Source organism: Sminthopsis crassicaudata, chromosome 1 (assembly GCF_048593235.1).
Source record: "Sminthopsis crassicaudata isolate SCR6 chromosome 1, ASM4859323v1, whole genome shotgun sequence".
In the NCBI taxonomy this organism is placed as follows: domain Eukaryota; kingdom Metazoa; phylum Chordata; class Mammalia; order Dasyuromorphia; family Dasyuridae; genus Sminthopsis; species Sminthopsis crassicaudata.
In genome coordinates this window covers 60,815,733-60,841,666 of record NC_133617.1, presented here as the reverse complement: position 1 = coordinate 60,841,666, position 25,934 = coordinate 60,815,733, and the positions used below count along the sequence as shown (strand labels likewise).

The 25,934-nt window shown below is 32.8% G+C and overlaps 1 protein-coding gene across 3 annotated transcripts in view; it reads right to left on the bottom strand.

The window, feature by feature from the left end:
* Positions 1-25,934, bottom strand: part of BRD4 (bromodomain containing 4) — a 139,755-nt gene that overhangs the window by 62,122 nt on the left and 51,699 nt on the right. For all 3 annotated transcript variants that reach the window (XM_074306630.1, XM_074306638.1, XM_074306647.1), the window contains exon 2: positions 4,665-4,983. In XM_074306630.1, the coding sequence (XP_074162731.1) occupies positions 4,665-4,949 (285 nt within the window). In that variant the 5' untranslated portion in view covers positions 4,950-4,983. The remainder of the gene's footprint in view (positions 1-4,664; positions 4,984-25,934) is intronic.

Here is a 25,934-nt window from a genome sequence, read left to right as displayed (position 1 = left end):
GAATAGTAGAATGCACAAAAAGACTGATTGAAACAATTTTGCAGCCCACGACAACTCAGAAGGTCAACAGGAAAGGTTTGTTGCATCAGGATAAGAGTGAAGTACACAAGCCTAATCCCCAACAAACCAGGAACAGGCCTTGGGTGCCACTGAAATCAGCAATGGCAGTAGCTGCTCTCAGTCCACAGATGGAAAGAGGTTGAACATGAGGTCAGATGGAGATTACAGAGGTTATCTTGCTGGCACTGGGGGCAGGATTCTGTTACTTTATACATCCCCAGATCCATGTCCCCGTACCAGGATGAGGAGGAAAAACTAAAGTTGCAGCTACAGGACACCTTCATCACAGTTCCAGAGAAGAAAAAAGTGGGGTATGGCTGAACAAACTGTGGTATGTGACGATGATGGAATACTATTTAGCTAGAAGAAATGATGAACATGATGATCTCAGAAAAACCTAGAATGACTTCCATGAGTTGATGCAAAGTGAAATGGACTACAAATTAACAGAAATACTGTAAGATGATTGGCTATGAATAACTCGGCTACCCTCAGCAATATAATGATCTAAGACAACTTACAATGAAAATGCTATCCATCCTCAAAGAATTGATAATGTCTAAATATGAAAGGATACTTGTTTTACTTTCTTCATTTTTCTTTTTGATCTGCTTTCCTTTACAATATGTCTATTATGGAAATATTTTGCATGACTACACATATATAACTTTTATTGAATTACTTGCCTTTTTAATGAGGGAAGAAGGAAGGAAGAGAAATTGGAATTCAAAGTTTTAAGACCAAAAATTAAAAATAGTTTTACCATGTAATTAGGGAAAAATAAAATACTAAATAAATTTCTAAAAATAAAAGGATAAAGAAAAATGAAAAAAAAAAAAAAAAAAAAAAAAAAAAAAAAAAAAAAAAAAAAAAGGAAGAACAGTTATTTTAGATTAGATTCTGACCAAAAATGAAATGGTTGGTAGAAAGGAAATGAGAACCTTAGAGATAAAAAATTGACACTTCCAACTTAAAAGGAAATTTTAGTAATGTGACATTTTAAATAGATTTCATAAAAAAGAGTACACGTAGGATTTAATGGTGTAAAACTAAACACTTCTACAGGGAAGCCAGTCAAGGGCAGAATCTTAAAAGATGAAATGAAACTGATGAATTAGGGGAGAAAAGAAGGAAAAAGAGCAGGTGGTATACACACGGCCTGATTTGATGTACAAGGAAGTCAATGACTAAGTTGAGAAAAGAGAGGTAACTGATTCCAATTCAGAAATTTACTAGCTGTATGATCCTGGGGAAATCAATTGTAAAATGGAGATAATAATAACAGTACTTATGAGGGTAGCTTTTCTTATTTAGAATTCCTTTTTTCCTTCAAAATTTTGCTACAGTGTTATCTGTCTCAGTTGTCATAAATTTTCCTTCAATAATCATCAAAAATCACAAACATCTCAGGGGTAAAGATACAAAGAAGCAGAATATAAACAAACTATGAACTTATCACTCTTGGGATGTAAACCTCTGGACACAACATTTACTTTTTCACATATCCTCACTAGTAGATTGGTACACATAGAAAAATGAAAGAAATTCACCATACTGTTGGTTGACTTAAACTCACAGCCAACAGCACTGTAACTCCTGCTTAAATGAAACTTATCTAATACATATATTTTATCCATAAAACTTAAACAGTCTTCATAATGTTTAGGAATACTGCTGTTGGGAGCCATTTTAAATACCAAAATCACCAACAATAACACAACATAAAAATGTACAAAATATGAAACTAAATAGATGACAAAAGGGACACTTGTTTGCTTCCAAGCTTTGCTGCTTCAATTTATACTGCTGTATCTGTCAAAATAATTATCATCGAACACAAGTCTACCCATATCACTCTCAGTTCAAAATTTTTCAGAGGAAAAAGATTTAATACTAGAAGTGTAAGAGCTGAAAACAAGAAGGCAGTGTCATTTAATCTGTATAGAGGGGAAAACAAACAACTTTTACCCACTAAACAGTTAAAATACACTCACAACTTTTGCCCTATTAGATTTGTCCCTTAAGTCTTTCACACAGTATCATCTTCTTAATTTAGAGTTGTGCCCAAAAGTTTTTTTCTATAAACTTTCTCCTTTCTACAACCTAGTTATTTTAACTTTTTCCTTTTCAATACAAATAACACTCAGGCAAATTTTTATATATTAATATTAGTCAAACCATTCCATAAAATACAGAATTAGGCCAAAAAAAGTGGTTCAACTCTTCATACTCTTTAATCAACAGATCCTATTACTGGTTATACAGATTAAAGATGTCCAACACAAAAAGAGGGGTGTATGTATAGCACATTTTGTGAAATAAATGGGTGCTTACCAACTAGAGAATGGCAAAACAAATTGGAGTAAAGGAATGATGCAATATTATGCTATAAAAATGAAGAATTTGGAAGAATATTTTAAAATTAGTAATAAGTACCCAGACCATAAAAACTATTTGTAGTTAATAGAACATGAAGGAAAATAACTGAATACTATGACCCTAATCTCAAAGAAAAGATGTAGATACAATCAAAGGTACAGAAGTACTCAGCAATGACTATAATGTTAAACTATATGATTTCAATACAGTTAAAAAAGAAAAGCCTTTCCTCTCTGGATTCTCAGAGTTTGCAGGCTCTTATGATCCTGCTTATCTATATTCTGAAAAAACATACCACACAACAACCAGGAAGGAAAAACAACATGACCTAATCCTCAAAGAAACCTTTCCTGGGCTTCCTCCTGCCCCCCCCCCCTCCTCCCCCTTCACCTCTTCTGTTTATCCCTGCTGGGAAACACCTACAAGGATAAAAATGAAGGGAAAATGTAGTAAAATCATAAAGTTTCTCAGAAAATTCAAACCAAAGCAATAAACCATAGGAAAACTTTAAAAAGATTATAATTCTAACAGGCTACTGTATCATTTCTTTTTTTTTCTGTGTTCCATCTTCATGCCTCAATGCTATTGAAAACGATATTCTCAAAGTTTCATTCTCATATACTTACATTGTCTCCAAACTACTCTTTCCTTATCTCTAATTGTTTTCTTACTGCTATTTCAAATATGTTCAAGTTCTCTCTCCTCAAAAAAATTTTCATTAGATTCTACAATCAAGTATAAAACAAGCTCTTGCTTCCCTTTCTTATTTAGAAAAGGCTATCTATATAATTGCTGCTTCTAACCCTACCTCCTCTCACTTTACCTCTGAAATTTGATACATGAGCTAAATGCTCAATTAAAACTGCTCTTGCTAAATAGCTAATGATGTACTAAATTGCAAAAGTGAATAATCTTTTCTTAGGTCTCATCCTTTCCAATTTATTTGCTGCACTCAATATATTGCTAACTGCTCTTAGGTATAAGAACTATCTCCTCTCTATGTATATGTGAAATAACCTTTTATTTATTCTTTTATCTGTTCTTTCTCCATCCTTTTTTTGGCTCATCGTTCACAGACGTCTGTAACTATGGATACTTGCCAAGATTCTGTCCCAGGCCCTTATCTCTCATTCCTCTATTTTCTCTCTTGCAGAAATTACTCATGAGTTCCCATTTAACTATCACTAGTACAGAAATGATTCAGAGACCTGGATATCCAGCTCTAGTGTCTCCTCAAGAACTTCAATCCTGCAGTAACAATTGTCTATTGGACATATCAGGATTGGCATGTCCAAAACTGAATTCATTAATTTTTCTAGTACAGCCTCCCCTTTTAAAAACTTTCCTATTTCTGTCAAAAGCAACACCTTCTAATATCCTAATATCTTAAAAATGGAATCATCTTCTCAGTCTCCTTTACCTCATACATCTATCAAATGACAAATCTTGCAATTTTTACTAACATCATCCAATCCCTTCTTTCAACTTATATAGTACCCTAAATCACTTTTTGCCTGGATTACTGCAACAGTTTTTTAATCATTCTTCCTGTTTTCTTTCTTTCTTTTTTAACCATTCTGCTTCTTTCTGCAAAATGATTTGTATTGTGCACAAATGACTATATTATCCTCTTAATAAACTCTAGAAGCTCTGCTACTGCTCCTAAAACTATAAACTTCTATTAATGCCTTTCATTAACTGTCGACCACTTTTTCTAAAGTCACTGGGTATTACTCTTGCACAACTGGCCTTTCACATACCTTTTTCAATCTCCATGCATTTACAACTCCCTTTTCATCTAGCATTTCAAAAATCCTTCTTTTTATCAAAGATAACAGCTCAGATGACAGTGTCTATAATGAATCTCTACATTCTACAATGTACATTGTTAGTACATACCCTCCCAAACTAACTCTTTGTTATTTTGTATTTTACTTTGTAAATGCATTTTGGCTTTTTGATTCTCCCATTAGAATCTGGTTCATAATTATAGAATTTAAGTTTCTGTTTCATGTACTCCCCCAATGCCTGGAATAATGTTTGACATAATAAATGCTCAAAAACCACCCTAAAATCACTCAGATAAATAGAATGGTCATACTGTTAAACTCTTAGAGAATAATTTCTCTGGGAGGCACCAGAAAAATAAATACAGAATAACCATTCTAGTTGTTTTAACTGGCTAAAATGTGGCAAGCTGAAAGTGTTCAGGCCATGGTACTTACAGGGAGGTTCAACTTGACTGCATCCACAGGCTGTTGAAAAGGCCACGCAAACTGATGTTTCCATAACGTCTTAAGCACCACTTTGAGCAGATATTGCAGTTGGTTAGTTTGTCTCTTGGGTTTGTTAGGATTGGAAGTCTCTGGGGGTGGGGGATTACTGCCTGCAGTGCTGCCTTGTTGGGGTTGGGCCTGGGCCTGCGTTGTAGACATTTGTGTAGTTTCTAGTCCATCCCCCATTACTGGTAAATTTCTCAGTCTTGTCCCAGGGCCACTCTCCACAGACATGCTATTGATCCCATTGCATTCTCCACTAGGAACTCTGCCAAAAAAAAACAAAAACAAACAAAAAAACAAACAAACAAACAAAAAGAAACATTAAGCATTAATTTTATTATACAGTGAACAACCCCATAAAACCTACAGAACTGTATCAGCCAAATCTCTAGGGTAATTAGTTTACAATCCAGTTCCGCCATATTTAACTAATAAATGTAACAGAAAAAAACAAATTTTGAAGGATTTATTTTGTCAGCACTGAACACTTACTGCAGTTGATGAGCAATAAATTCAGTAGCAATAACGAGGAAAGCATTATGAATTACATGTATGCTGTGCTTTACAGGGAAAGATGTTACATGCTCACAGACTCCAGAATGGCTGGGCGAACTGTAGTGTAAAAATGTAATTGTATGTTTTGTGTCATAAAAATGACAACTAGAAAGAATACAAAGAAAATATAAAGAATTTGTTCAAACTAAGTCATAGTGAAGGCAAAAAGAACATGGAGATCAATTTATACAATATTCATAGTAACAAAAGAAAATGAACAAAATTCTATATTACTATAGAACTCTGATGAAGAAAATAATCAATTGTAACTTTGGGAGCTAAGCCACGAATATCCAATAGACTTCTTATACCATAAAGAGATTTAGGAGAAGAAGAAAAAAAAAAAAAAAAAAAAGGAATAAGTTTTATACGTGTAAAAATTTTTATAACAGTGCTATAACCGTTTTTCCAAAACCTGGAAACTACCACCTATATGACTGGGGAGCATCTGTACAAATTAGGGTATGTAAGTGCCCTATTGCTTATTGAGGTGTAAGAAATTATGTTAAGAGACCAAATAGCCTATTGCTTATTTAGGAATAAGTAATTAAAAAAAAATTATAAGGAATTAATGCAATGAGCAACCACCAATTCCAGAGGACTGATAAAAAAAAAAAAAAATCATACCTAAATCCTAATACAGAGAAAATGAACTCAAGATGAAATTTTTAAATGAAATTTTTAAATCCCTCCAATATGGTAACAGACAAAGATGTTGCAGTGGCACAAACAAATACTAAAAGAATAAGAATAATAAATAAACCTTCTAATAGTTGGCAAATCTTTCATGAAGGATTGAGAGAAAAACAATGATGAGGAGGTATTGATCCGTTATAAGCTTTTTAAATGGAGGAAATGCTGAGGTTAACAATCTCATTATAGTGTGTCATCCATAAAATAGACTCACCTAAAGGTTTTTTAGAGTAATTTTGATTAATTTTCTCTCGCAAAAGAAATTAGAAAAAAGAGGAGACAGGGAAAGAAAATTTATATTATTTAAGAAAATATATTATTACAGAAGTAAGAACCTTGTAATTCATGCTTCTAGTCTTTATGGTTCTGTGCAGCCAAATCAAAGTGTTCTATTGCTGTTACTATTATCTGCTTGTCTTTTGCTACTTCAAAATAGTAATGTTATATTTAATTCCATGTTGTTTTTTACTTCAAAACAAGTTTAGGATTGACGGGCATTGTACAACAGTTTTTTAGATTTCAGCATACCCTTTTCAAGAGATTTCTCTGATCCTTTAGAAAAGAATTATAATGGAACAAATTATATATTATTAGTGGTGAAGTTAAGAGCAATTTTGATTTAATCATTCTATTATCTAAAATGAATGTTTATTGAACACCTTTCCATGCAAGTCATTTTAAGAATACAATGATGATCAAAAAGTTCTGGACTTTCTAAAATATAAACAATTAAAATGAAAGATAAGGTATTGATCTATAAAACAGAACAGTAAAAATAGACGGTTCATGAGTTAGCTACTGTTAAGTAGGTATTCGGAGGCAGAATAAATATATGTATATTATCTCATTTGATGCTCATAAATGAACCCATGAGATGCTTACTTACAAATTAGAAAAAATCTCAGTGAGAAGCTCACTCAAGATAATAATTAAGGAATATAATAGAAATTATAATATAAAATCAGATCTCATCACCAAGACCAGGGATGCCCTCCTCTTATTTCCAAAAGGCTAGCTAGCTCTTTGCTCAGAGACAGATGAGGCACAATGTGTCATATAATACATAAAGTGAGGTTCAACTCTTAGATGTTAAGATCTTGGAAAACCTGAATTAATAGAGAGTATTTAACTACAAGTGGTATAAATTTTCTTCAGGAGTAGGTATTAAAAAAGCCTAGTCCATGGCTTCTGGAAAGAAGAGGAATGAACTTTCAGGTCAGAGTGGAGTCAGGTTCTGAGTTCCCACCAAAAACAATAACCAACAAATTTCTCCTTTTAGCAGGTAAATATTTTTATAAGAGGCTACTACTACCTACATATGAAAGGATGACTTAAGACAGATATATTTGGAGATAATGGAAATCATTACTTCTAAAGGTCAGTTCAGTTAAGCACTTAAATGGAATATACTCCTCCTTTTAAAATTTTGTGCTATCAATGCTCTAAAGCAGAGATCAAAATAGGAAGCTTGCAAATGCTAAAAAGCAGATTAAAATATAACAAAATAAAAATACAATAGAAAATGAATGTTAATATATGCTTTTTAATGAGTCATTTTCTGTTAATATAAAAAGGATGAAAACATCGAGTGTGGAAGAAATTATGAAATGCAATTAATGTTAATGAAATGCAGAATCTATAGGTTCAACAAGTATGACTGAAAATATTATTGTGAAAAAAGTTCTTTGTAAACTTATGTCATACCCATAGACCCACGTATAACCACACACCAAATTAAGTTGTTACTATACTTATAACACTGGAGTTATGAAGAAAAACAAACAAAACCACAAGTCAGGAGTATGAATCTAGAATTTTGATAATTCCAGGATGGTTCCATGGTATTTCAAATTAAACATGTTCTAAATACAACTCAACTCATTTGGTCCTTTAATTCCCCCTTCTACAAATTTCTCTATTTCTGTTAAGGACACAACAACCCTGTAATTGCCAATATTCAAACTTTTAAGTCTATTCTTGACTCTTCTCTCATTTTCCTATATCAAACCAGCTATAAAATTCTGAAAATATACATCACCATGTCATTACCCTATTCAAAAATCTTGTGGTCTATTGTGTCAATTGGTCCTAGGATAGAATACAAATTTATCAGGCTGACATAGAAAGTGCCTTTACAATTTGGCTACCATCTACCCTACTTCAGTCCAATTCCAAAATATTCCTCTTTCCACATTCTCCCTTTTAGAAAAAAAAAAAAAAAAAAGTCTGTTGCAAGCTACGCTTAATACAGATCATTTAATTAATGTATTTCAATTAAAAAAAAAAAAAAAAAAAAAAAAGGCGGGGGAGGAACAGGAAGAGTTCCCCTGAAATGTACTTCTCTCTTTTTTGTAATTATTATTATTTTGGGGGCGCCTGAAGCAATTGGGGTTAAGTGACTTGCCTAGGATCACACAGCTAGTAAGTGTTAGCTATTTGAATCCAAATTTGAACTCAGGTCCTTCTAACTTCAGGACTGGTACTCTATCCACTATGCCATCTAAGTGTAGATGTAATTTTCTTGTAATTTTAACTTCTTTCAAATAACCACTAAAATGAAGAACATAATAATACTTATATTCCACAAATTATTCTAAACTAATACTGGGAAGGATAACACAAAGAAAAAAAACTACAAAGCAAAATCATTAATGGAAACAAATAATTTAAAATAAAATCTTGGTTAAAAGACTTTAGAATTTATTCTAAAACTAATTCACTATAATCAAAGTGATTTTTATCAATGATGTAAGAATGATTCAACATTAGCATAAACAACTAATATATATATATTCTAAAACACATATTACAATAATATTGTATTTACACAACAAAAACAGATTGTAACAATGATCAACAGTAAAAGACTAAGTTACTCTGAATCTTTATAAAAGAATAAAACTCATAATGAAAAATGCTACCTCTGAGTGCAAAATGAAATGTAGTTAACCTGTTGCTTTATTTATTTTTTAATTTTCTGGCTGTTTTGTAAAAAATTTCATCAACATAATTAATATGGAAATATATGTTGCATGATTTCACAGGCAGAAATGACATCATGTTTTGTCTTCTAAAACAGGCTGGAGAAAGGGAGGGAGAAAATAGGGAATTCAGATTTTTTTTTTTAAAAAGAATGTTAAAAAAAAAATAAAAGTTGAAAACTTCATGATATATCAATAAATCAGGAAAACTACTTTAATAATTTTAATACTAAAAATTTTACCAAGCACAGGCACAGGATTCTTGTTCCTTAAGATGTTTTTTTCCCCATCTGACACTGCCTTTACTCTACTGCAGGGTCCTAATAACCTCATACTAAGACTATTGCATTAGTCTGCTCTGTGGTTGGAACATGTTCCTCCTATCTTCTGACCTCCAATCAGTTACTAAAGTGATTTTTTAAAAACACAGGCACAATCATATATCCTACCCCTACCCCCACTCATAATCCCCAATTATACTCAAACTCCAGAGTCAAACACAAATCCTATTTGGCATTCAAATTCCTTCACAGTCTAAAGATCCCCTTACACATACCTTTTCTCAGTCTTCTTACAACTTTTTGGTGACTCCAGTGACTTCTATGTTCCATAAGAAAGACATTCCATCTCTCAATTTGCACATTTTCTGATTATACCTGGAATGCTTTCTCTCCTCCACCTTGCCTGCTGGACTTTCCCAGCTTTTTCTTATGTTCCAAGCAAATCTTATCTTTTTAAAAAACCTTTTTCAACCTCTCTTGATTCTAGTGCCTTCCCTTTGTTAATTATTATAATCTATACATTTGTCAACATGTCTCCCCCCTGTTAGATTCTAAGCTTCTAGAGGGGAAGAGAACACCATTTTTAACCAATTTCTTTTGTATCTCTAGAATACAATGTGCATAATAAGCACTTATTAAATGTTTGATTATAACCTTCTAATATAGGTTGGTCCTCAGACCACAAATATGCAATAAATCATTGTTCTACATGTCAAATATTTGGGGTTGAGAGGATCTTCTAGAGTCTCTGGTTACAAGTCAGTTAAGTATTTAAGCAGTTCATACTGTTGTATGTTATATTGTTCAATGTACAAAAGAGAAGTTTGCTCAAGTCGACAATAGGATGGGGAGAAGACATGCAACTAGCTATGCCCCAACAGATTATACAAGATCAACTGGAGATAGTCACAGAAAGTAATTATTAAAAGGAATTGTATTAGGTAGAATTTTAGCTGGGGCTTTAAGAACCTGAGAAAACAAGGATGCAAAGATGAGATAAAGAATTCAAGAAATGCCCATAATAAAGAGAAAAGTGTAATGTGAAATCACAAAAAGATTAAGTATCACTAACTCACATAGCAGAGACATGGAGGAATGGAAAGCAAGGTGGAAAAAAGCTGGAAAAAACAGGAAGGGCTAAGATTATTTAGGACTTTAAAAGCCAAATCAGGTTTCATATTCAATTGTGGAAGTGGTAAGGAGTCACTGGAGTTCACTGACAGTGGAAAGGGGGATTAGTGATATTAGACCTTTATTTTTTAAGAAGATCAATTTCATAGCTAAGTGAAGGACAGACTGGAAAGAAACGAGGTATGGAGATCAACAATAGTCCAGAACTGAGGTGATGAAGATCTGCAGAGTGATAGCAGTTTTAGAGAAAAAGATGTTATGAAGGCAAAATAGACAAGACTTTTATCACTACTTACTTTTATCACTACTTATCTATGTATGGTGAGAATAAGGGCTTGAAAATGATAACTAGATTTCAAGTCTGTGTGACAAGAAGGATGGTAATTTCTTGATAGTGACAGAAAAATTACAAAGAGGAGAGTGTTTGAGAGAAAATAAATAAAATTTTGGAATGCTAAGTTTAAGGAATACAAGTGACATCCAAACTGAGGTGTCCACTAAATAGGAAGAGATGTAAAACAAAGGTCAGGAGAGAGGTTAAGGCTGGAAAAATAATTTTGAGAATCATTTGCACAGGACTGATGATAATAAAAATATAAAGTGGAGGTCAGCAAACTTTTTCTGTAAAGAGGTAAATAGTCAATATTTTAGGCTATGTGGCCAAGAGGTAAAAATCAAGGATATTATATTGGCACTTAAATAATGAAAAATTTTAATACAGATCCCATGGATTTTTTCTTTTCTTTTCTTTTTGGGGGAGAGAGGGGGAGAGAAAGAGAGAAACGACATAACATTTGCTTAACTTAGATTCAAAAGTAGAGTTCACTATCACCAAAACTGATTGTACACAGTTGAAAGGTTAAGGTTCTCACTTACATATGCAAATGGATTTTGAAATATGAAGATCTTTTGCACTACCATCGAGGTCCAAGAAGACCTGCTGAAAAGTGGAGTTCAAGCTGGAAAAGATATTCCCTACAAATTTATGTGGAAAGGAAGACTTGGTGTTTTGCTTTAATTCCTAATGGCACGATAAATATATAAAGCATTCATTATATAATTCACACGATAGCTGCCATGGAATTAGGTTTACCAAGTTTAAATTTTACACATTAAGTGTTTTGCATTACAACTTTTAATCAAATTAGTAGCAAAACTAAATTCCAAAGGCATTCATGTTTGATAATAGTGGGATGGTTCTCTATTGGAAAAATTTTCCAATTTGGAAGATTGACTATTACCCCTCTTTTATTTTGACATAATGAATATAACTAGTAGTAAAAAAAATAAAATGCTACAGAATGGCAATTCACACAACATTATCAGGTTATATTAACTTTATCATTGTAATTTGTAGTATACCAAACAAAAGTGTAAATAATTGTCACATTTAGTTTCTGTCATAGCTACTCAATTCTCCCTAATATAGTACAATGGCCACCATTAAATATGCAAACAAAAGTCTGGCTGTGTTCCAATAAAGCTTTATGGAAATTTTAATTTCATATAGCTTTCATACATCATGACTATTCTTAAATTTTTCTCTCCAACCATTGAAGATATGAATATGATCCCTGGTATACAAGAGTACATAACACAGGATAAACTCTTAATGGGAGTTTAAGATGTTCTATCAAAAGAATAGTAAGATAGCAAGGAAAATAAGGAGAGAGCAATGGTAACAAAACTTGATAGTCACACACAGATTTGTAGAAAGTCATAAGGTCTGTACATTCTATGATCTCCAAATCTTTAAAGAACAATGCTAAAACAGTATTCTTATTTTCAATCAAGATAGAAATGTTTATCTGAATTCATGGAGAAACATTCATACCCAGCACAGAACAAAAATACTGTATATTGAGACTGCCTAGGTGTTAGGAGAAATGAAAGGCAGCATCACTTACAAAAACAGCCAGGCATACTTCCAAAGGATATGCATATTATGATCAACCAATCAGTGTAGTAAGATGTCAAATTCCACCTTTCAGAAATATCTCAGTTTTAAGGTTGTTTTTATCCTAACACTCCCATTGTGACTCCCTTCTTAAGCTGTGCTTATTTTCAATTCCTGAATCTGGCTAATAATCCTATCAGGGAAGTTGTAAACTGGGCACCTACAAGAGCATCTTATGTTGATGCCAAATATATTTCCCTCTTTCATCCCTTAATGGCTATAGCAGATGTAGAATGAGCTAGTCATTCTAATATACATCAATGAATGTCTTCTAAGTTAAAGTTCATTCATCTTTTTCATTTAGGATGATCATCTATGTAGATGGCACCTCAATGTTACTCTCCTGCCAAATCTTGTAATTTCTAACATTTCATTCACATCTTCATCCTTTCTATTCACATAAGTTCCAATCTAGTCTCAAATCTTGTCATTGAATTGTTCCAAAAGTCTCACAGGCTTAAGTCTCTCTTCTATCTAATACATTTATCTGCCTTCTAATTTTTGCAAAGCATAGGTTAATTTCTATTTTAATTAATAATTTAATTATAATTATTTTGATCAAGTTCAATTTTGGCATTTTATAATATAGATAGTAGTAATTTGGAAGGCATAAAATTTATAAGTATATACATATTGTGATTGCATGCTAAAATTTTTTTGGTAATAAGAGTGTGATGAAAAATGTTTACAGCTCATGCACTTAGAGATAAGTTGCTGGAAAACCATGAAGACATTTCTCTGACATACTGAAAGCATTCTTCCACTTACCTCCTCCCCCAACACCTGATGAAAAGTGCAATAAAATAATAGCAATATTATAATGATAGTCAATCGTTAAAAAAAAAAAATCATTATTTGAAAGTGCAATAAGATAATAGCAATATTATAATGATAGTCAATCGTTTAAAAAAAATTCATTATTTGAAATTATGCTCAAAGGGCTGTAAAACTGTGTGTACCCTTTGATCTAGCAGTGCCACTACTAGGTCTGTATAAGAGGCAAAAAGACTCATAGGTGCAAAAATAAAAAATGTTTATAATGGGTCTTTTGTGGTGGCAAGGAGCTAGAAAATGAGTAGATGCCCATCAATTGTGGAAGGGCTAAATAAGCTATGATATATAAAAGTAATGGAATATTTTTGTTTTATAAAAAAATGATAAACAGGCTGATTTTATAAAGGCCTGGAAAGAATTACATGAATTGATGCTGAATGAAGCATGAAACCAGGAACCAGGAAAACAATTATAACAAAGTAGGGCTGTACAATATTCAACTATGATAGACTTGGTTCTTCAGGGGTTCAGTGACCCAAGGCAATGCCAATAAACTTTGGATAGAAAATGTTATTTGCATCCAGAGAGAACCGTGGAGACTGAATGTAGATTAAAACATGCTGTTTTCACCCTTTCCCCCCTAGTTTTTCAAACCTTTTGTTCTGATCTTTCTATCCCAAATTGATTCTTATGGAAATATGTAAAAAATGACTGTTCATGTATAATTTTAAAAAAACACAAATAGAACACAACCCCTATTGATTAGAAAATCACACATAAACAAAAACACTTGGCGACTTTGATCAATACAACAAACGATGCATGACAATTCTAAAGAACTCATGATGAAAATGTTACCTACTTCCAGAAAGAATTTTGAGTACAGAATGAAACACCTCCCCGCCCCGCTTTCTTGGCAACATGGCTAACCTGGAAAGACATGGCATGATTTGTGTGCGTATCTTATTCTGGTCTCCTTAATGGGTGAGATGAAGAGAAAATTTGAAAATGAAAAATAAAATAAAATTGAATTAAAAAAAAAAATAAGTCCTTAAATGTCCACTGAATTCTATCTTTCCAAACAGAAATAATTTTTGTTTCAAATTACTTTTAGGTTCCTTACTATATAAGGGCACATGATTACTATAACTCATTCACACTAAAGGACGGACTCACTCTGTAAGGAAGCCCACCAATGGGCTGTGACTAATGAATAATCTGAAAGATTATTATGAATTATTATATATTATATATTAATATATGAATTGTATACTATATAATTAATATAACATAATACAGTAATATAACATATTATATTAAATATTATATAAATTATGATTATTATGAAGATGAGATCATCTTTTTTGCACAAATGGATGTAAATTCATCCTTTCCAAAGATTCAAATCCTAATTCATTCATGTTTGTCCATCTTGTATATGACTTTTTTGCATCATTTATAACCAAACATACTGGTTTGCCCAAAGGACTTACCCCACATGATAGATATGACATGAAAAGGCTTTTAATTATGCCTCTTCTACTTCAGTATCTATATATCTTATATATTGGACGCACTGAGGTATATGATATAATTTTTCTCCCATTGACATTTTCCTTTTTATTCTGGTGGTACTGATTTGTTTTTGTACAAAAGCAATGACTTCCCTATCCTGCTAAATAAAGAGCATGACCATTCTTAGTAACCCAGGTTCAAACACTTCAGTTACACCCTGAAGCCCTCACTCTTTCCATATATTAAATCATGTCCATTTCTATCTCTAAAACATCTCTTGGGGCAGCTAGGTGGCGCTGTGGATAGAGCACCAGCCTTGAATTAAGGAGGACCCGAGTTCACATCTGGTCTCATACACTAAACACTTCCTAGCTGTGTGACCCTGGGCAAGTCACTTAACCCCAGCCTCAGGGAAAAACAAAACAAAACAAAACAAAACAAAACAAAACAAAAAAAACTCATCTCTTGTTGTGTACTCTCTTCCCCTCAATTTAAATACAATGTCTGAGTAATTTTAAGATTCAGGTGAAAGTAATATCCAATAGAATATGGCACAGACATAAAAAACTAACTTAAAAAAAATTTTTGTACAGAACACAGGTTTCAATGCAAAAATCAAGGAAATTCTTAATTTTCTAAAATAAACGTCAGTATCAGCCTTACCAAAAGCTGAACCAAACCAATACATCAGAAACATCATTACTACCTCTCAATTTCTTCTTAGTTACAGAACTACTAGCTTATTTTTTTTTCTTTGTACTTGTATTCACTGGTCACAATTTGGTAGTGTTCTGTAATTTAGGCCAAGTTGTAAATTTGCTTGAATTATCCCAATCAACTTATACAAAATCCAATCTTTGAGGAAATAGTAAACCATATGCACTGCAAAGATAAATTACAATGTAAAAGAATAATTCACAATCAAGTATCATTAAACATTACAATACTTTCAAGAGCTAGAAAAATATTACTTAATATTCAGAGATGCCACACTGAATTTCAGGCTATCAATATGGTCTCTTGCATGACCATTTTAAATATCTGACTTACAGAGTGCACCTAATAAAGAATGATTCACTTCAATATGCATGTATGTCTCCTTTTTACTCACATAGTCACCAACATAATTCAAATTCTCAAGATCTTTCAAATGAATTACTGCCAACAGCTTTCTAATTGGTCTCTCTTTTTTTTTTAATCATCTTACTCCATCTTTCACACAATAAAGTGATTTTGTAATCCTATCACCTCTATCCATTAAACTCCAGTAACTCTTCATAACTTGAATCCTTTCCTATTTCTGCAGTTTTACATATTTCTCAATATTCCTACAATCTGAAACTTCCATCACATTAGATGCTACATCTCCCATCTGTTTCTTTGGATGCTTGTTTGTCATCTCTATCTTTTACACTTTTCTTCAAAAAATAAGCTCAATCACAACATAGCATCTGCACTCACTCTGTTGTTGTTTGCTTGCATTTTTGTTTTTCTTCCCAGGTTATTTTTACTTTCTTTCTAAATCTAATTTTTCTTGTGCAACAAGATAACTGTATAAATATGTATCCATATATTGTGTTAAAAAAAAAAAAGCTCAAACTTTCAAAGATGAAGCCAATCAACACAATGAGTAAACTCATGGTGATTCTTGGGGGCTAAGTATTAAATATGCTGCCCACTACCCAGAGAGTTCAGAGTGCAAACTAAGCAAAAAATTTTGAACATGACTATGGGGGAGAATGTTTCTTTTTACATGTTTGCAGAAGAATTAGTTTTCTTAGTTTATCAACTTGGGGAAGAGAAAAAAGGAAATGGGAGAAATTAGATCTATCTTCATTTGAAAATAAAATTGAATCTTAAAAGAAAAAAATTGGACTCTGATCACTGCAAAGATAAACTACAATGTGCTAAAGAGCTGAATATGAAATATGTGAAGAACTTACCCTCCTGTCAGAGATACATTGTACTTAAAATGATGAATGTGACATACATATGCAAATGTGTAGGAATATTTTGCATATTTGTTAAATGGTTTATTTTAATTATTCAGATGGTTTAGTAACATTTCTTATGTTACATATATAACAAATATAAAAAGTTAATAAAACAAATATAATAACCATGTTGTGGAGGGAAGCACACACACACACACACATCACCACAAAATATAATAGTATTTTTTGTAGTAGCAAAGAACTGGGAAAAAATAGATATCCAATGACTGGATAGCAAACTGTGGTACATAAATATAATGGAATATTATGGCACATTAAGAAATAAGAGGGGCAGCTAATTGGTGCAGCAGCCCTTAAGTCAGGAGGATCTGCGTTCAAATTTGACTCTATAGATATGTAACCCCAATAGCCTCTGGGAGGAAAATGTTTAAAATTAAAACATGGGAAGATGTATGTATATGAACCAATGTAAAAGAAAAAGGCAGAATAAAAAAAAATAATTCAAATGTTAATAAAAAAAAAATAATAACCATGCAACATTCTGTGATTCTATATTAGTCAAAAGATTTCAAACTTTGAAGGGATCTCAGCAATCATCTAATTCCACTGTAATTTCCAGAGCAAGTAGTCATCCAACCTCTACTTAAACGCTTCCAAGAAAAGAGATTCAGGGAGATATCATTCCTGTTTTGATCATTTGGAAAATTTCTCCAATAGTAAGCCTCAGATGTCTTCATTGCAATGTCTACCTAGTTCTGCTTTCCAGGAGTAAACAGAAGCAAGTTTAACCTATTTTCCACAGAACATTCCCACAAATATTTGAACACAGGTATTATGCCTCATATCCCTCTCCTCCATCTCTAGCCATCAGCAGTTTTATCTTCTTTAGGCTCTATATGTGAAGTTTCAATATGTCATGATAAAGACCTACTTTTTAAACCTACTAAATGTACTCCCTCTGGACATTCTAGTTTGTCAATATTCTTCATCCAAAACTAAACAAAATATTGAAAATGAGATCTGATAAGGGTAGACAATAGTGAGCTCAATACTTTCTTCCTTAAAGTTCTGCCTAGAACTACCATTAGCTAATTTGACAAACATATCATACTACTAACTCAATATTGAATCTAATCTTTTTTTTCAGAACTGCTGCCAACCTGTACCTCTCCACAACTATATCTGGAGTAGATTTTTTTATACTCAAATATAGACATTTATCCCTATTTCATTCTACACTCAAGCCCAGTGCTCTAGTTTGTCAAGCAACTTCTGGGTCTTTGAAACTATTAATGAAATTATGGTCTAACTTGTCACTTACTATATATCAGGTACTGTGTTAAGCACAGACAATACAAAAAAAACCCAGAGAAAATCCATGCTCTCAGGGAACTTGTAGTCTAATGAGGGATATACAACATGCAAACATGATCAATAGAAGAGAAACAATGACTATTAGGAAAGACTTCTTGCAGAAGACTTTAACTGAGAATTGAAGTGAAGAAAAGCCAAAGAAGCAGAGATGAAGAGGAAGAGAATTCCAGACACAAGGAGTAGTTAGTGAAAATGTAGAGAACAAGAAGATGGAATTACTTGTATAAGGAATGAGGCCAGGGTATTGTCTGACAAACAGCAAGGAAGTCTATGTTTTTTGGATCAAAATAGTATATGGAGTACAGGAGGATTAAGAAAGTCAGAATTACATTTTAGGAAAATCAGTGTCACAACTAAGGGAAGGATGAATTATAATGAGATCATCAAGTAAAGGGTTATTGCAAATAGTACTCCAAACATGAGGTGAATGATTATAAGAGGAGACAATAGGCTATATATGAAAGAAATTACAACATATGGCAATTATTATATGTTTTGGGGAAGAGGGAGAAGAAAGGAGATGTCCAGTACTTTATCCACTAAACTATCTAGCTGTAACTTTCTATATAAATACTTTAAACCTTTAAAGATGATAAATACTAATAAAACAGAATGGTATATGAAATGAGAAGTTTGAATAATACTAGAAGGTTGAGACTTGGCCTGTACATATCCAATATATTTTAAAATTTCAGAGACAAAATACTGTCACAAGTTTAATCATGAAAGAGTTTGACAAATTCTTTTTACTCCAGTAGTTAATAGGACCAGACTTTCAATTATGCCTTGTATTTATAAAACCATGTAGGTTATACAAAATGATACTATCAAGGTTTCTTGGCCTCTAATAAAAAAGATTGAAATCTAACACAAATTTTAAAACTGACTATAGAGAGGAAGATGGAAAGTAGGTCAGAAAGTTCCAAGCTTTCCAGATTTGCCCCACAAACACATGGTAGGGCAAACACAGAGCTGGTTAAAAAAAATAAATAAATAAAGTTGGGCAGAATAACCGTCTCCCTGATACAACTGGAAGAGGATCTGATGAAAGAGACCACTACAGAAGTTTTGGCTATGTGAAATGGTAAACACCTCCAGGCTAGTAATACTGAAATGGGAACCAGGGAGCCCAGCCAATAGAGGAGTTGGGAGGCAGCCTCAGCCCCAGCCCTAGAAATTTTCCTCTCTTGAGCAGAAGAGTTGGGAATGTGTGTGCATGTTTTTTTGCTGGGTTTTTTTTTTCCGGGGGGAGGGGGGGTGGACGTGGGAAAAGGAGAAAGAGAGAGAAGAGCACTTGAAATTAAGGGAATCTCTTGCTAATAAGAGACTCTAGACCTAGCTCTGCTGCTAGAATGAGACTCAAGAGGGAAGGAACCAGTAATTGTGGTGCAGTATAGGAGGGCAGAGTTCTTGGTTTGGGTTCCAGACCAGAAACATCCTCCCATACAGAGCCTAGCACAAAATAACAAGTTGTTTATTTATAAGAGAGAGATCCAAGAAAAAGAAGATTAACAAAAGAAAGTCAACTAACTAGAAAAGGAGATCTAGATTCTTAAGGAGAAAAAAATGGCTCCTTGAAAATTACAACTGGGCAAAAGCCAGTTTAGTTATGAGATCAAAAAACAATAAAGAATAAATTCATTTGGACAGAATCAGCTATATCCAGAAAAGGAACACTGGGAAATGAGTGTAAACTGTTATTTTTACCTTCTGAATCCAATTTTTCCTGTGCAACAAGAAATTCGGTTCTACACACATATATTGTATCTAGAATATATTGTAATATATTTAACATGTATAAGACTGCCTGCCACCTGAGGGAGGGGGTTGGGGGAGGTAGGGAAAAAATCTGAACAGAAGTGCAAGGGATAATGTTATAAAAAATTACCCATGCATAGGTACTGTCAAAAAAAAGTTATAATTATAAAATAAAATTTAAAAAAAAAAGAATGAATTCATTAAAAAATTTAAAAATAGAAAAGAATGTTGAACATCTCAAAGGAAAATCAATTGATCTAGAGAACAGATAAAGAAAACATAAGAATAGACAGCTACCAAAAAAAAAAAAAAAAGATGAATCTTGGTACACCACCACAAAAAATGAATAATGATAATTAAAGAAAACTGTCCTTAAGTGTTAGAAGGAAAACTAAAAATGGAGGAGAGAGAAGAGGGACAGACACAGAAAGAGAACAAAACCACTGGTCACCACCTGAAAGAGATCCTGTAAGAAAAACCTACATGAACAGCAAAGCCAAATTCTAAAACCCTCATATCAAGGAGAAAATATAATAGGTCACAAGGAAAAAACAATTCAAATAAGGCAGAGCTACAACTCAGAATCACATAAGACCTAGCAGCTGTTATAGACAAAGAGAAAAGATCTTGGAACACTATATATGGAAGAGCAAAAGAACTGGTGTTGCAGCAGAAAATATAACACCTAACAAAGATAATCGTGGACACACCCTGTTAAGGACATTCAATGAATTGCCAGATTTTCATAATTCTGATGCAAAAGATCTAAACTTAATTTCCATGAGAAATGTAAACCATCAAAAAATTTTATGTAATAAATTCCAGTCCTGATCTTTATTTTTTGTTTGCATATACCTCCTGATTCCCCTGCTTACTTCTATCTGCTACCTTGCTCTTCTGTTATTTTAAAATTACCACCCATTCCTCCAAGGATCTCCCCTTTATCCACCCCATTCTCCCATGAGACCTTTATGTAACTTTTTTTTACTCTTTAAAATGACAATAATAATACTTGCCTCAGACACTAGCTATGTGACCTTGGGCAAGTCACAAAAAGTTGTACAGTGAAAAATGAGTAAAAAATAATATTTGTGTTTTTTACCTCATTCATTGGGAGGGAAAGCTCTTTCAAAACCTGTAAAGAGCATAAATATTACCTATTGTACTTTGTTGTCCAGTTTGTTTCAGTCTTAAGCAACATTTGTGATCTCATTGGGGTTTTCTTGGTAAAGATACTGGAGTGATCGGCCATTTACATCTTCAGATCATTTTATAGATGAGGAAATAGGTAAAACAGTCAAGTGACTTTGCCTAGGGTCACACAGCTAACTGAATATCTGAATTTAGATTTTAACTCAGGATGATCAGTCTTCCTGAATTCAGATCCAGCACTATATCACAAGGTGTATATAGCTGCTGCACAAAATTATTAAAATAGAGAGAAGATCAAGATTAGGGAATCTGGGTCTTATTTTAGCAAAAGCAACCCAGAATATTTTATAATTTTACAATAACTTCTAAAAAAGTTTTATTTTTTGAGAACTTTAAATTTCTAACAGGAAGTAAAGCTTAATTAAGTTCTTGCATATTATATTCAGAGAAACTAAAAGCATGATAAGTATACCAATTTGGTTTATTTCATTTAATTAAAAGCAAAGTTATATTATAAAATATTTTGGGATACATAAAACTGAAAGAAAATCTGATCAGAAAGACTTAACCTATTAGGTTAGAATAGAGCTCCTAAATAATCTTTTACATCAAACTTGAGGTCTGAGAGCCATGTGATATATTACAAGCCTTACTAGCCTTATTTTGCAGTTGAGGAAACAAATGAGGCACAGAACATACTAAGTAATGCAATCCAAGTTCATTATCACTTTACACATACCCTCCACCCACCCACCCCGGAATTGAACACCTCACCTCCACCCCCTATATTTAAAAAACAGGTTTCTCTCTACAAGAAATGTTAGGATTCTCTGGGCTCTAAGATTACAAGCTAGTAATTCCTCAATGACATAGCTATATAGTCAACATGCTTGTTCAAATGCTCAATGCATTACTTAAAATGCCAATTATCCTGAACCATTCTACCCTTAAGAGTTCAACCAAGCTGCAACACAAAAACAAACAGCTAATTCATATTCTTAGCAGATCTTCCCTACTTTAATTGTGCAATCTGTGTCAGTAGGGAAGCACAAATAGGATTACTTTTCCATCTGACCGATTTTAGGCAGCTGGTGAGAATAGTATTCATGTCATCAACCAGACTACATTGTCTGGATCCAATCCAAGGATCATAATGCAAGATTCTGCAATTACAAACTTTAATCCTTATTCACAGAACAAGGTTGCATTTGATCTGACATCTACTACCTGTAGTTTCCCCAAGTAGTCCCACTGAGATAATTTTTCAGAAGAGGAACATGCAAAACTCACTTCAGTTTTCAGTCAATAAAAAAGGTTATATTATAAGCATTTTTCATAATGGAACTCTAAAAACAAGGTTTTTTCACTTAATTTTATCATACAATGAAGCAGTCCACTTCTCTGGTTTAAATTTGCCATACAAATAATTTCCAACATCTCTTTAGGAGACCCTAAATACCTAAAATGGTGAGATGCAATAGCCAGCAGAAATCTGATCTTGATGTTGTTGAATATAACAGATAGAAAATATCCCTCTAAAACATATCAAACAAACGGCCATTCAATCTTGGAAGAAGTCCAACATGAAAGAATTATTTACTGAAGCAACTATTACCAAGATTCAACTTACATCTGTCTCTATAAAATCTGAGCCTTGCCCTTTAGGGCCAAGTTAAACAAGTCCAGTTCCTCTTCTATAAAATAGCATTTCAAAGGTAAGGTTCAATCAGAATATCCCACCCCACTAGTAAATCCTCTTTTCACAAAGCTAAACATCCCAATTTCCCTCAATTTATCCTCACATAATTTCAAGACCCATAAGTATATAAGGTAAAAGTAATGAAGCCTCATTACTTTTACCTTATATACTTATGGGTCTTGAATTTAAGTCTGGATGAATCACAGTGTGTTATGACACATGAAAATGGCTAATACAATCTAAAATTATTTCACAAGTCACCTAATCCAATATTATTAGGGAGAGATTAGTATATCACATGTATGGTACTGTATTTAGTTCTAGGCACCACAGTTTGGGAAAGTCTAGTTTATAAATCACTTAATTTCATCTGCCTCATCTGTAAATGGGGACAATAAGAACATCTACCTCCTAGAGTTGTTATGAGAAACAAACAAGATATTTTGTAACATGATTTGCAAAGAACCTTTGTAAACATTAAAGTGATAAATAGTAGTTACCTAGTATAACAATTACAGCGTTCTGCTAAATTCTGCTAGTGTCATTTCCTTATTAAGAAGGAAATAAGCTTAATATAGCACATGTTTGTGATGAAGCTATGCTGACCCTTTATGTTTTGATTTTCTAGGTGAATGAAGAAATTTTTATTAAGTACTTTATACTGAATATTTTGCTCCATACTACTGAGTTTACAAATAAGGAAGATGGGGGATAGTGATTATGTCCAAATGTGGAGGTATGGCTTAAACATGGCTGGGAAGTGGTTTGAGAAATTAGATGAAAAGGACAACTACCAGAATTCAGGTGACAAATTTCCCAGTAAACAAAGCTGGCTAGAATGAAGGCCATATAGTTGAGAAACTGTTCTACAAAAACATCTTGAATTCAAGGCCAGCATCATGACCTGATTCTTGAACTCATCTGTTTTATCTTTCTGACCCAAATGAAATGAATGTGGACAATATTGCTTTCATTTCTACCTTTGATTTTCATCCAAATTTTCTCCTAATAAAGCCTTCTAACATCTGGTTTTCACATTTCTTTAATATATCTGTTAGCTTATACCACCATCCTTTTACTTTTGAATATATACTCTTTTGAGTGACATTCTTTTATGTATAGCATCTCATCATAGTTCATAGGCTTGACTTTACATTTAATTTGTTGTATTAGACTCTAGCTCACTTGTTTCCCTTATTCTACATATTTTATTATTCTTCAGTGAACAACAAAAGATGAGAGATTAAAGAGAAAAGGCATAGCAGAATATGAGAAAAGGTAAAAAGATAGGGAATAGGTAGGGAGGAAAGAGAAAGAGACAGATTAGGGATGTGAAGTTAGAGAAGACTGAAGGTTTGACAAGAGGGACCAAAATATAGAGGAAAGGAGGAAAAAAAAAAAAAAAAGATGTTATCAAGAAAAACAAAAATGACATTACATAGACTAGCTTTCATCTTCTCAGTAAAAACAAGAAGGTCCTCAACTGTAGTGGTGGGAGCAATGGAACAACACAAGAGAAAAGGTTTGGTCTGGGAAAGTTTATATAAGGAATTAGATAGGGAATCCATAAGAGAAGAATAAAACAATTATCTTGCTGCAACTGAAGTTAGGTAGCATGACTTTATTATAGTACCAATCAGCTCTTTTCTGTAGCACATGAGAAAGAGATGGGGAAGCAGAAAGTGAAAATAATCTAGGACCAAGGTTTGCTAAAAGACAAAGGAAGAAAGGGATTTGAGGGCAGGAGTTGGTGTGGCATTGAAATGTTAATGATATTGGGAAGTGAGAAAGTTGTCAGAGGAAGTATTGAGGAAACGGCCTGACAATCTCCAAAGTGGTTTAAAGAGAAATGTTTCTGTGGTCAGATAGAGAATGTCAGTTTCTAATTAAGGAAATGGAATAATTATGGGTGGTGATGAGATCTAGTTTTTGTAGCTAAAGTGCAGTAAGTCACAAGACACAAAAAGGTTGATAAATTGAGAGATCATTAATTACATATTAATGTGTGTATGCACATACATATACAAATACACACACACACACACACACACACACACACACACACACACACACACACACACACACACACACACACACTTCCATAGATACGTTATATTCCAAATACCTAAAAGAGCACTGGACTAAATGGAAAACCTTATAGAATTCAAAATCCTACCTCTTAGGTGTATGACTGTCTTAAAAATAACAAAAGAAAACAATTTACTTACATCTAATAGATAGTTTTTGTTTTTTTGCTAAAGTTTAAGAGACAATTATACCTCACAATGATGATCTTTTTGTAGTCAGGCTAACGATAAGGTGAAGTTTTAATTAAGAGAATACTGCTTGGTCAAATTTTATTCTTCACTAACAGTAACTCATGATATAACTCATGTTTGTTTTTGGTTTTTGAAACAAGAGTAATCTGTCCTAAGCAAAATGGAAGTTTAGTATAAAATCTTAAGATGTGAGGGGCTGGCTTTTTTTAAATCACCTTGATGAAGAGCTGAACTTATTTCTTTTGTATACTTTTTGTTGTTAGTGTGACCGTTGGGCCTTTATCTTTCTGATTTCTGCATCAAAGAATTTAAATAAATTTATTATGGAGTTCTTTTGATTTAATATTTATAATTAGCCTTCATTAAGACTCAAAGCTGCATATGCCCTACTTTAAGAATCCATTAAAAAGTAAGCATTTCTACAACAGAGACTATTTTTCTATTTGTGTATTTATATAAGAAATACAAATTGCAAGACTATTTGAATTGAATCTGACACTAATCAAAATAAACTAAGAATGATTTAACCAAAAATACAAGAGATCTATTTTATTTCCCTCCAATTTACATATGCCAGTCAAGTTCTAAATTATAGCAAACATAAGCAGTCGTAAATACAGAGTAGAAAGGATATTAGGAGGTTAATCAGTATAAAAGTTAATACTTCTTTCACTAATTTTCTCTTAATTATCTACCTGAAATGCCATTGGAAAGTAAAAATGGGGTTAATTATCAAAGATTTTTTAAAATGTTTATCATATTCATGCATAGTGGAAGAAATAAATATATAAGTTAATCAGTGGCAAAAACTACTGATGAAGATTCTAAAAACTGAAGAGTACTCATGTTAACATTGGGGCAATTTTTATAATGTTTCAGGGGGATAAAAAATTGAAAGCACACACTTTTTGTTAAGACTGACTTCTAGCAGATGAGAATTCTCTAATTTCACTGAGGAGCTAAGAAAGACAGCTTTAGAGAAGGTAAAATCTGGATAGCAGAGCAAAATAGGTAAGAATTCAAAAGGTAGGATGCAGTGGAACAAGTTTTTGAGACCATAGATTCTAGTTCCACTTTTGCTAGTTTTTAAATTTCTGGGAAAATTATTTTAC